The sequence below is a fragment of the Podarcis tiliguerta genome (assembly GCF_965153285.1).
Source record: "Podarcis tiliguerta genome assembly, chromosome: 13".
In the NCBI taxonomy this organism is placed as follows: Eukaryota; Metazoa; Chordata; class Lepidosauria; order Squamata; family Lacertidae; genus Podarcis; species Podarcis tiliguerta.
Genome location: NC_139546.1, coordinates 4,003,332 through 4,015,937, shown reverse-complemented (window position 1 = coordinate 4,015,937; position 12,606 = coordinate 4,003,332). Strand labels below are relative to the sequence as shown.

Sequence of the window (12,606 nt, the reverse complement as noted above, 5' to 3'; positions counted from 1 at the left end):
ACATTTTGTTGAGACTTAAAGATAGGGATCATTGGTTCTTGCAACCACCCATAAAAACTCTGCCACTGCTAATGTTCTAGTGTTTGTCTGGTCTTTCAATAGGAACCTGACATAGTGAGCCTCTGATTTTCCCGGGAAAGGTACCAGCAAGGGTAATATCAGTTCAGCCCTGGCTTGCTTGTATTTCGCACAGTGCAGCAAAATATGTTTTATGGTTTGCTCACTATGTCAGGTTCCTATTGGAAGACCGGACAAATGCTAGAACATTAGCAGTGGCAACATTTTTATCGGTGGTTGCAAGAACCAGTGATCCCTATATTCTGAACAAAATGCTTGTTTAACCTGGAGGTAGGCTGTATGAATTGTGTATTGCTTTGTAACAATTTGTTGGGTCTCTGGACCGTAATAAAGATTGTTGATATTGTTGTTGTTTTATAGAATCTATGTCTTGGGCACACGAGCAAAGTCTGTCCTGGTAGGGGACTCCTCTCCACCTGCCAGAAGGAAACACTGCAGAAGGAAAGACATTTAGTCTGGCTTTGGTGAAAAGCCTTCGATAGTTTGGTACAGTCAGGTTTTTTAATGTAAGATGTTAACTTAAAGACATGCCCATATTGTACTCCTACTGCCAGCGGACTACAGACTGCGTGTGATCGAGATCGCAAGTCACTGTGTGTATTATCCCATAATCTTTGCTTTAACGTCTTTTGGGCGCCTTCATAACCCAGGTAATAAAGTTGGGGTGTGTCTGACAGACCAAAAGAGGTGGCTTTTCTAGCCATGGTTTTCTGCCATTTGCTGACAAGCTCCTCATTGGTTAGGTGTTGATACAAACCCTCATGGCTGAATAAGCATTAGAACCCTGGTCTCCCATGTCACAGCCTGACACTCTAACCCAGGGGTTGTCAACCTTTTTATACCTACCACCCACTAATGCATCTTTCTTGATGGTAAAATTTCATTACCGCCCACCAGTGCTCGATGGAAGGAGGATTCAGCTTGTGCCGTAGAACCCCCTACCACCCACATAGAATCCTGAAACGCCCACTAGTGGGCGGTAGGGACCAGGCTGACAACCCCTGCTCTAACCACTACACCACACTGGCTCTCAAAACTGGCTCTCGCTGGAGGGCATCAGGTTGGCCAAGGCTGCTTTAGCCCCATGCTATGCTCTAACCATTAGTCTCCCGCTTTCACTGTTGTTTATCTCCAGTATCTGGTATTCAGAGGAATATTGAACAGGAGGCTCCAACATAGAGGCTTATAACTGTTTATTGTTCTGTCTGTCTTCAGTATAAAGATGCACAAAAATGTGGCTAATTAATATTAGTAATAGTGGTAGTAATAATAATAATAATAACAATAATGTATTGCTTATGGGTGATGAGCTGAAGAGGCCCTCATAATTTTTCACTTTCAGCCCCTAGACCTCAGCAAAAATAAACATTTATGGGGCCATGGACACACTTGGAAATTTGAGAAAATATCCTAGCTAACAAAAAATTACTGCCATGTTGGGCCACCATCCAGCTCCCCCAAAGCAATTCCTGTTGGTTTAACTTCCAGGCTAACCACTAGACGGCACTGTCTCTCCACTTGGACTGGAGCATTCTGGTGCTATGTTGCTAAACGTGGCAGACAATGTGGTCTAGTGATTTGATCCTTGGGCTGCTTAAACACATCACTTGCATCTTGGAGGGAGCTGGGGTAAATCATGGTCCCACAGCAGTTTTCTACTCAGGTTAACGTGGCTGTAATGCCAGAAGGGTATTATAAGGAAGCGCTGTATAGGGAAGTTGTTAATGTTTGATGTCTTGCTGTGTTTGATGTTTTCATTTGCTGGAAGCTGCTCAGATGATGGATATTATTACTATTATTACTGCCATAATTTGAACATATTTTGTCAAAATAAAGACTTTTTTCATATATTCTTTAGTTGTTATGTGTGGATTTCTTAACTCTTGACTCCTTCATTATGGAAAATGAAAATCAAGATACTTCAGCTTACGGTACATGCGTACAATGTCACTCCGTACTACTATAATGTAAGTATTGTGTCTCATGCTATTGAAAGATCTATGAATTATTTTTAGGTATATCTGAAAGGATGCTGGAGGATGCTCTCCATTAGATAATGCTATCTCTTGACGACAGTACACTGAATTTCCTGGAGAGAGGGATTGACTCTTAAAGTCTGTAATGTAGATGTGTTCTGGTAGTGTCTTCATTGAAATTTGGCATCCTCTTATAAAACAGTCCATCCTGAAGAATGGCATCCACCAGAATCACAAACTGGACTGATCCATTCCGGGGGAGGAAGGGGGGCAAGCTGGAATGTGGGGGAACTCTTTGTAATTGTGTTTATACACTGAAAATCAATAAAACTCTAGAGCCGGAAGATTAAGACAAAAATTAAGATAACGGTAAAGAGGGAAAGGATTTGCTGAATAAACAATCGAACAGGAATACAAAGGGGGGAGGTGTGGGGAAGTCCAAGAAATAAGCTAATGCAAGTTTTGTTTTGAAAGATGGAATTGTTTTTTAACTGTTGTTATCTTTTCTTTTGTATTTTTTCTGGTATTGTTTTTTCTTTTTTTGTTTGTTTGTCCTATTTTGTGAAAATCCTAATAAAATATTATTAAAAAAAAGAAAATCAATAAAACTCCATATTAAAAAAATAAAAGAACATGTGAAGAGTCATTGGCCCATCTTGTCCAGAATCCTGTTCTCACAATGGCCAAGCAGATGACTGGGGAAAAGATGAAAGCAGCACAAAGCATTCTCATTTGCAGTTTTGCAGCCATGAATTTGTCTAATCCTCTTTTAAAGCCATCTGAGTTGGTGGCCATCGCTGTCTCCTGGGCTTGGCCACAACAGAGTTTCCTGCATGTTTGCAGCTGTTTACATTTCCATTTAATTTGCACAGTTCACATGACATTACATTCAAACAACAACAGTCTAAATTATCTTCCTCTGTAAATTCGGGTTCACCTGATAGAGGGATAAGTGGCAGGAGAAGTTGGGCTCCAAACTGCTCCACATTGGGGGTCACAGATTATTAGTTTTGGTTTTGGGGGTGTCACTTTCTACTCTCCTTTCCATTCTCACCCACTGCTTTCATTTCTTTTCTGCCTGTGCTCATAGCTATTTGCAGTGCACTCCTGAATGGAGGATTTCCCCCCCTTTTGATTCCTCAGATTTGCACAAAACTGTAGAATGCTTTTTCACACTTCTTGGCCCAGGAATGCCACTGAATAATAATAATATGTTGTGTAAAATAATAATTCTTTTGTTCTGTTCTGAACCTACTGTGGGTCAGTATAATTTGTTGACCTGAAGGTTTTGTGATCTTAATGGAAGAATGTTGTTCTAGCACATCTGCTTTTAATTGCTGAAACATTTCTACGCAGATGTGAACTGTGTCTTTTCTTACATGGAAGCTTCAGTTTGGAACATTTAAGAAACAGGATTGGCTTGAAACACGAACCTTTTCAAGTTTCTACCTTGTATCCTTCAACAATGGAGTTATTAGATTGTCTTTCTCTCCCAGATTTTTTAAAAGAACAACCTCCTGTTCAACCTTCCAGTGATGATATGGGAAGAAAGTTGAAGTTCAAGCCACGATTTAAGTGAAAAGCATCACAGTTGAATGCAAACATCAGTACTAGCACACATAAAATTGGTTAGTTTGTGTCCACAATTAAAGAAGTACCTAGTGAATAGGCCTCTCCTGATGCTGAAACACAACATCAGCTGTGTTCTAAGGAATATTTATCAAATCCTACATCAGACAAGCCAGAGAGCCCGGCAGCACCCACTCAAGCTCAGACAGCTACACCCAGTATCTCTCTTCCAGGATCATCGGCAACATCTGACAATGACATAACTGCAGAATTTTTCAGAAGTATAAGAAACATGGACTTCGATGAAGTTGCTGCCATCCTACACAAATTAACAGCATCAAACCCATCATTCAGTGGTAATTTTTTGTCTGTAAGCCATTTGCAGCATATAATTATATTTAATATAATAGATATTAATGAATCAAATTTGAACCTTAGTGAGGCTGCTGAAGACATTTCTGTCAATCTTCCATTCTCTGACTCTCTTCACCACAAAGCCAATGTCAATCCAAAAGTATTCCTATAGCCAGGAAAACCCTGTCTTTAGAGGTCTTCGCCCTAGCTGTGCCGTTTCCCTCTGTGGTCATGATAGCAATCCAGCCACTCAGTTCCATGTTAACCTGAGAGGCTGCCTGAGATCTGTATAGACACATAGACTATCTGGGGAAATAATACTATTTGTATTATTTTCAAAATAATTGCCTATATTTTTGAAACAAAAGTAACCCATACCCAATAAACCCAACAGTTTTCTCCAGACACCGCCAAATGTCCATTATGAAAGCGTATATTTCCATCCAATGACCACCACTTAAGAGTATAAATTTGTAAAACAGGTTTTTATTAAGTGATCCACAAGTTCGTGGACTTTGGGGTGTGGATCCACCCTTGGATCGGGACTTTCGTTTTCCGGGGTATTTGCGAACAAAATAAAACTCCACCAAGGGTCTTTGTACTTTGTTCCTCTTTGTACTTTGTTCCTCTTGTCAGTCTCAATGTGTGCACCAACTTTTCTGCAAGAGCAAAACACCATACTGTCTTGTACCAAGTGTTCAAGTTCACAACTTTTGGGAAATTCTGCTTTTGGAACTTTGGCCCCCCTAGTATGGAAGCTGTTCATTCTTAATTTTTGTTTATGAGGAGCCAGTTATGGCATTCTGCACATGTGTTGTAGCACATGTTCTTAAATAAGTGCTGCACAAGCCCCATTTTGAAGGGGAAACAAGGTTATAAATGGCAGCCCTACTAAGTCTAAATGTCATCAGCCACCACAGCTGATGTGTAAGTGTGCATACAATTGCAGCTGTTATAGGAAAACTCTTGGGCTCACTTGGATTACCAAAGACACCAGCCAGGAATAGACAAGCAAAATAGCAGCCTGTTGTTGTTGTTGTTTAGTCGTGTCCGACTCTTCGTGACCCCATGCACCAGAGCACGCCAGGCACTCCTGTCTTCCACTGCAAGAAGATCAAACCTATCTATTCTTAAGGAAATCAGCCCTGAGTGCTCACTGGAAGGACAGATCCTGAAGCTGAGGCTCCAAGACTTTGGCCACCTCATGAGAAGAGAAGACTCCCTTTGGACACCTCATGAGAAGAGAAGACCTCCTCTCCGAGAGGACGAGATGGTTGGACAGTGTTCTTGAAGCTACCAGCATGAGTTTGTCCAAACTGCGGGAGGCAGTGGAAGACAGAAGTGCCTGGCGTGCTCTGGTCCAGGGGGTCACGGAGAGTCGGACACGACTAAACGACTAAACAACAACAACAATCGGGTAGGCAACCTAAGGCCCATGGGCCGGAAGCGGCCTGCGGAGGTTGTTTGACTGGCTCACGAGCCACCCCTGAACCGAGCTGCCTGCTCTCGCACTGCGCTAAACTGGTGCGGAGACTCACTTTTGTGGCGCAGAAAATCGCATCTGCGAATCCACATATACTGAAAATCATGTCTGCGCAGATGCCGGAAACCGTGGGCACGCTCACGTTGGTGCGCAATCCGGCCCACAGTGGGACCGATGTGGCCCAGGCAAGATAAACCTTGCTGACCCCTGGTTTTAATGATACTTTCTGTGTGCGTGCGCACAATGTTTTAATTCTATCTATGTTTTATTTTTTTCTTAAAATATATATGTACAGTGCAGGTACAGTGGTACCTCAGGTTAAGTACTTAATTCGTTCCGGAGGTCGGTTCTTAACCTGAAACTGTTCTTAACCTGAAGCACCACTTTAGCTAATGGGGCCTCCTGCTGCAGCCACGCGATTTCTGTTCTCATCCTGAAGCAAAGTTCTTAACCCGAGGTAATATTTCTGGGTTAGCGGCGTATGTAACCTGAAGCGTATGTAACCCGAGGTACCACTGTATACGCATTTGCTTTTAGCTGCTCTCATTTTTATCCGTAAGATGCCTCGAGTCCCTGTCAGGCTGCTGTTCCACCTCCGCCCCTGAAGGCGGCGCCAGGCGCGAAGCCTCCCTTCCCCTCTCGCGCTGTCCCCAGTCAGATCTCCGCCTCCCTCTCCGGAGGAGGGTTCCAGGTGGACTACCCGGCTGCTGGGGTCACGTGCTCCACTCAGCCGCCCTGCTGATTGGACGGGCGGGCGGCTTCTGGAAACCGTGGCTCCTCGTGACCCGGAAGGACTCCCCGAGCGCGTTTCCGTCGCTGCCGGCCGCGCGTGCCGGAGGTTGGTAAGTGGGGCGGGCGGAGAAGCGGGCTTTCTTTCTTTCCCTGCGCCGGCGCCGCCCCCGCTTCTTTCTTTTCCGTTGGTCACCCCGGTCCGTGACAGCCCCTCCCCCCCCCCGCGCTGCTGCTGCTTCTCGCTTGACAGCGGGAGGCCCGCCGGGGACGCGAGGAATCCGCCTCACGCCGCGTCGGGACAATGCTTCCCTCCGCCTCAGTACTGTCTGCACTGGCTGGCAGCAGCGGCGGCTCTCCGGGTTTTAGGCGGGAGTCCCTTCTGTGGCTCTTCGCCCTTAACGACAATAGTGGTTGTTCCGAAAGTCACTTTTGGCTAATTAAACCATCTATGGCCTTTTAAAGCGGCGCGCGGAGGGGGTGTGTTTTGTTTGTTTGATACTATACTTTTGTGCTTTTATATTGTAAATCTGTGTCCTGTGATCCTCAGATGGAAGGACGGTATGGAAATAGTAGTAGTAATAATAATAATAATATCCTGATGATAATCATGCTTAGGGGAGAGCCCTGAGACACGGGGGCATCACACACACACACACATAAATAAAGGTAAAGGGACCCCTGACCATTAGGTCCAGTCATGACCGACTCTGGGGTTGCGGCGCTCATCTCGCTTTACTGGCCGAGGGAGCCGGTGTACAGCTTCCGGGTCATGTGGCCAGCATGACTAAGCCGCTTCTGGCGAACCAGAGCAGCGCATGGAAACACCGTTTACCTTCCTGCCAGAGCTGTACCTATTTATCTACTTGCACTTTGATGTGCTTTTGAACTGCTAGGTTAGCAGGAGCAGGGACCAAGCAACGGGAACTCGCCCCGTTGCTGGGATTCAAATTGCCGACCTTCTGATCGGCAAGTTCTAGGCTCTGGTTTAACCCACAGTGCCACCCGTGTCCCATATCTATATCTAATTTTAGAACGTTTTTGTTTACATATTGCATTCATTCCAAAATACAAAACAATATCTTTTAAGAGGTTCCCAGCCGCTGGACTTTTCCCCACACCCATCTCCGGTTTCAAGTCATTATCTCTTTTCTTTTCTGCCTCTGTACCTTTATCTGATTTATTCAACTCCCTTAATAAGGGACAGGCCCTGTCCTCAGGCTTGCAAGCCTCACACACACACGCACACACACGGAAGTGAGGGCAAAAATGGTTTTAAAAAAAAAGGGTTTGCAATGCCCAGAACAAAGTGATGAGTTCTAAATAAGCCTTTATGTGAAAGTTCCTGCCAGGCAGGTCTTTCCTTGCTGGTGGTTTTTGCATGCACAGAAGTGATGCTTTTGGCCCATCCACCCTTGTTCCTCTGGGCCAATGTCAATGTGTGGCGTTCCCCTTCTGCTTCCCAGTCCCAGGCCAACTGGCCATTGGGTCCCAATGTTATGGCAGGGAGGTGGGAAGGCAAGCTTCCTGCAGCAGTTGCTTCATTGGTTGATATGGTGGGGTTAGGTTGATCATGGTGGAGTTGTTCCTGAGATGCAGGGGTGTAACCTCCCAATGGCTCTAAGAAATATGGCTGATAGTTGGGGCTAGAATATGCCTCCCTATTTTATCTTTGAAACAGCCATGCACTCTAGTTATCCAAAAAGGTTTCCTTTATATGGAAAACCGGTGTGTCAGGTTGGTTAGTCTAAATCCCTTCCTCCAGGCACCTTAACTTCCTGAATGCTGATAAATTCTGTTTTTATCTGGTTGAGTTTTTGCTTATGTGACCTTCTTCCTGTGGTCTGAAACAAGCAGCCTAATTACAGATTTGCAGCTTAACTCTTAGAGGGAGTGATTTTGGCTCCGGGGTTTTGAACCAAAAAGTTCCCAGTTTGCGTTCAATACTGTTCACTAATACAGGTATCGTCTCACGGGCAGTCGTTAGGAAATAATAAAAAATTCAGTTCAAACCCAGAAATGGCAGGAGAGAGCTGGAAAGTCCCTGTGGCTTGCAGGGAGACCTTCCCCGGAGCCCAAAGAGGGTGTCAGTAAGGGCAGAGGAAGCTCTGAAGAGGCCATTTGCTCAGCCTCTCCGTCTTAGCAGCTGATGTGCAGGGTAGTGCAGTAGTAGCAGCCGCCACTTTCCCGCATGTCCTCCAGCCTCCTGATGGAGATTCAATTCTAGTTGTGGATATTTTTGAATGCAGTCTTTTTTTTTGTATGGATTGCAGATAGCATTTAAAGGGTGCTCTGCACTTTATGCAATTTCAGTTATGCACGCAGGGGCCTGGAACATGACCCTCGCATCAGTAGGGGGATGCATGTAAAAGCCCTCAACTGTTAATACCTCTTTTTTTAAATGTGAAGGTGCTAGGCTATGTTGATATTGATGTTGTGAACCCTTTGTTTGTGGAGATGCACAGAATTTCTTTTGCCGTCCATCACAGTACCTTACACTCTGAATTTTCAGAGTTGGATCTATCGTAACTTCATCTTGAACTCAAGAGAAACTTCATCAGGTAAGCTGCAGTGCCATGAAGAAGGCAATCTTTTCTAGATTTTCAGGTGACTAGCATTAGGGAGTAGAGCATAAGGGTGTACACTTTGCAGTTTCTTTTTGGATTATGTTGCGGACCCTGAAGAAAACCAGAAATTGACTTTGATTTCAGAAACTGATTCTGAGTAATTGTTTGCTCAGTTTAGTTGCAGGAACTTTCCCCCCTTAAACATACTTGTTCAACTGTCTATATTTTTCTACAGTGGCTTCAAAATGACAAAGAAAAGGAAACATCAAGAAGATTTTCACAAGGTGAAGCTAAAAGTTGGAAAAAAGAAGCCTAGACTAGAAAATGCAACAGATACAAACTTCAAAACAAGAGCCATACATCTATCCGAGCAGCTTAGAGAGGATGGAGTGCTTCCAACAAATAATAGAAAGCTTAACATAAAGGTACAGTGAAATGCGAATTTATATGCCACCAATTATTGTTGCACTTTTGAGTTCATTAGCATCTGTGAGACTAATTTTGATATAGTGTGAGCTTTTGTCAAGGGTTAACATACTACTGGAGATGCCAAAACATCGTATCTAGGAATCTGGACAGCTACATAGATAAGTTGGAGAAGACAATAAATTTCAAAATACCTAATCTTTTTAATTTTAGCATTATTGTTAAGCTGAAATCAGAGTTACAAGGACCCTTGCTGAATACCTTACAACCTCAGCTAATAATCTCTTACTGTGTCTTTGTTGTCATGAGGTGAGCTTCCTTAACCCAAAGCTATATCAGTGGTGTTCAACATCTCCATCTCATGAGTTGTATTGTTACAAGATAGATGCTTTTAAATACTGCTTTCATCATGTGGCAAAGTTCCAACAGTGGTGAAGCCTTCAGTGCCTTTAGAAGAGGGGAGTTCCATAAGAGTTGATTTGCCCAAGGTAGCACCATGAGTATGCTCTCTCCTGAAATTCATTGAGATTCTCAGGTACTTTGTATTGTGTCCATCTTCCAGGTCTAGTCTATCAAGACTCCTTGTTATTTGAATGACCCTTGTGACCATTGTTGATAATCAGCTGATTATCAGCGGTTGCAGAGCGCTAGGCACAGGGCTTCATAAGTGATGATGATCAGCTGATTGTCAGGATTTTCAAAGTCCAGGGCATGGTGCTTTGCACAGGACTTTGCAGGTGTTGCCAATCAACTAATAGGTGGTGCCTATTTGGTGTACAGCGCAGGGCAAGTGGGCATGGCTTGGCCAACATGGGCTTGCAGACCAAATGGCAAGGCCTAGTAGGTCTGATTAGGACCACAGGTCAAAGGTTCCCCACTACTGAACCAAGTCCTACTCCAAATAGACCCACTGAAACCAATGAACTTAACAGTACTTGCATCCATGGATTTCAGTAGGTCTGCTCTGTGTTTGACTAATGTTCATTAGTTTTATTTTTAATTGTTCTACTATGATAAGATTTCCAAGCAACTGGGTTGGATTTTATTTATATTCTGATTGTGTACTGAAGACCTATAAAGTTACATTCAATCTTAGCATTGATTGCCTTGGATTTTCATTGATTGCTTTGCATTTTAAAGCATAAACACTCTGTCATTTACGTAAATGCAGATTTATGTCTCCTGCTTGAATTCCTGTAATTTCTAAACATTGATTAAATAACAAAGGTGACATCTAGCTCCGCCTCTGAGAAATGTTTGTTTCGATGTATGCAGCCTAAGCCTGTGCAGAAATAGGTACAATTAACTGAAATATGTGAGCTTATTTCCCCCAGTTGTGCAAAAGAAGGGGCTGATGGTTTCTTAATGTTGTAATGCTTTGTTTTTGCTGTGCTGGTGTGAAGGTTGCTTTTATTTCTTGCTTTGGAAGCGTATAAAACCTTTCAACCACAAATGTAATAGTTATAAGTTTGTGATGTAAATAGTTTTTCAGGCAATTACCAACTCTGTATTTCTTCTAGGATCTGCTTTCACAAATGAACCACTATAGTGCAGGAATTAAACAAAGTGCCCTTTTTGGACTCAAAGATCTGCTGTCCCAGTACCCATTCATCATTGATGCACACCTTTCAAATATACTAAGCGAGCTGGCAGCTGTGTTTACAGACAAAGATTCTGCTGTACGAGCAGCAGCAATCTGCCTCCTTAAGTTCTTGGCTCCCAAAATACGAGCTGAACACATCTCTCCATTTTTCCCATTACTTAGTGCACATCTTTCTAGTGCCATGACTCACATCAGCGAAGGAATTCAGGAGGATTCTTTGAAGGTATTGGACATTCTGTTGGAGGAATATCCTACTCTCCTGATGGATCGCAGTAGTGTGTTGCTGAATAACTTTGTAGAACTTATTTCTCATCAACAACTGTCAAAACAACTGAAAAATAAGGAGAAAATATGCTGGATGCTGTCTGTTAATCCTAATCGTAGGGTAACGTCACAGCAGTGGAGGCTTAACGTGTTGGTAAGGCTCCGAAAGTTCCTTCAGGTGCTGGTGGAAGGATCCAGTGAATTAGGAACTGACAGCGAAGGGCTGCAAGAGCCAAATGACAACCCACAAGTACCAAGAAACTCCTTGCATGTTAATTGGCAGGAATATGCCAGTGGCCAGCAACACATCCAGTTGTATGAAAACGGTGGCCCACAACTCAGAATTCATTCATCCTTCCGGCTAAGGTAAGAAAGAGCGTGCTTACAATATGTTTGAAGGTTCATGCTTTGTCACTGATGTATTGAGCTGGCTGCTGCTGACCATGGCAATCTAGTGAGGCTTATTGCAGTAATGCTGCGCAGTCACACACGTGGGTTTTGTGCAGAGCCTCTTTTGAGAAGAAGAAGAAGAAGAAGAGTTTGGATTTGATATCCCGCCTTTCACTCCCTTTAAGGAGTCTCAAAGCGGCTAACATTCTCCTTTCCCTTCCTCCCCCACAACAAACACTCTGTGAGGTGAGTGGGGCTGAGAGACTGTGACTGGCCCAAGGTCACCCAGCAGCTGCATGTGGAGGAGCGGAGACTCGAACCCGGTTACCCAGATTACGTGACTACCGCTCTTAACCACTACACCACACTGGCTCTCAGTGTGGAGACTGCAGACTTGGGCTGCCATTCATATGGGTGGCCTATGAGGTATGCTTCAAGGGGGGTGGCTCCCACCTTTCTGCACCCAAATGTGTGTAATTGAGGAGGCTGGGTTTTCATTGGCTACTGCCTATACATGTTTCTCATGAACCACTCACTTTCATGGAGCACTGTAAGAATAATAGCACAATTATAACTGTAAATAACCTGTACATGGTCTCCTCCAAATTGACATCATTTTGTATAAATGGCTGTTCTCCTGACCAGCTTTCATTCATACAGCCGGGTGTATACTACTTCAAAATAAGTCTTACGGTGTCAAACAGGGCTTATTCTGGGTCTGTGTGTGTAGAATTATAACTGTGAATACATTTCTGTGCAGTAGTTTTGTAAAGAATGTTTTGGCCTTTGTTCTAGGTCTTTGGTAAGTATGACAGGCAGTGTTGAAAATGGCCTGTCATCTCCTGAGAATTTAAAACGATTTATTCAAATTATAATTCCATTGCTGCTTAATTGTTGGATTGAAGCATCGCCGGCACAACTTGCGACTCCCATTCTTGGAAATCTTCTGGAACCTGGATCTCAGCAGCTAATGGAGCAGGTGCTTGGTATCATATACCTGTTGTGGAAGCTTGTAAAGCAAAATGAAGATCAGGATGAAATGGTAAGAAACGGAAGTTGCTGAACTGATATGTCACAGGAAATTATTTGCATCCTTGTCCTCTTACCTAATCAAGTTTGGGAAAAATCCATAAATTAGCCCCTTATGATCTTTCTGTTTGTATACCT

At 43.6% G+C, this 12,606-nt stretch overlaps 1 protein-coding gene across 10 annotated transcripts in view; it reads left to right on the top strand.

Annotated features, from left to right (window-relative positions):
* The first annotated feature begins 6,194 nt into the window (after positions 1–6,194).
* The window catches only part of TEX10 (testis expressed 10), a 37,214-nt gene continuing 30,802 nt past the window's right edge, over positions 6,195–12,606 (top strand). Inside the window, exons 1-5 of one of the 10 annotated variants that reach the window (XM_083407589.1) lie at positions 6,252–6,302; positions 8,679–8,750; positions 8,992–9,181; positions 10,703–11,415; positions 12,235–12,481. In XM_083407589.1, the coding sequence (XP_083263715.1) occupies positions 9,002–9,181; positions 10,703–11,415; positions 12,235–12,481 (1,140 nt within the window). In that variant the 5' untranslated portion in view covers positions 6,252–6,302; positions 8,679–8,750; positions 8,992–9,001. Of the gene's footprint in view, positions 8,751–8,991; positions 9,182–10,702; positions 11,416–12,234; positions 12,482–12,606 lie in introns of all 10 variants that reach the window. The other 9 variants (XM_083407587.1, XM_083407590.1, XM_083407584.1 and 6 more) reach the window with 9 other exon arrangements.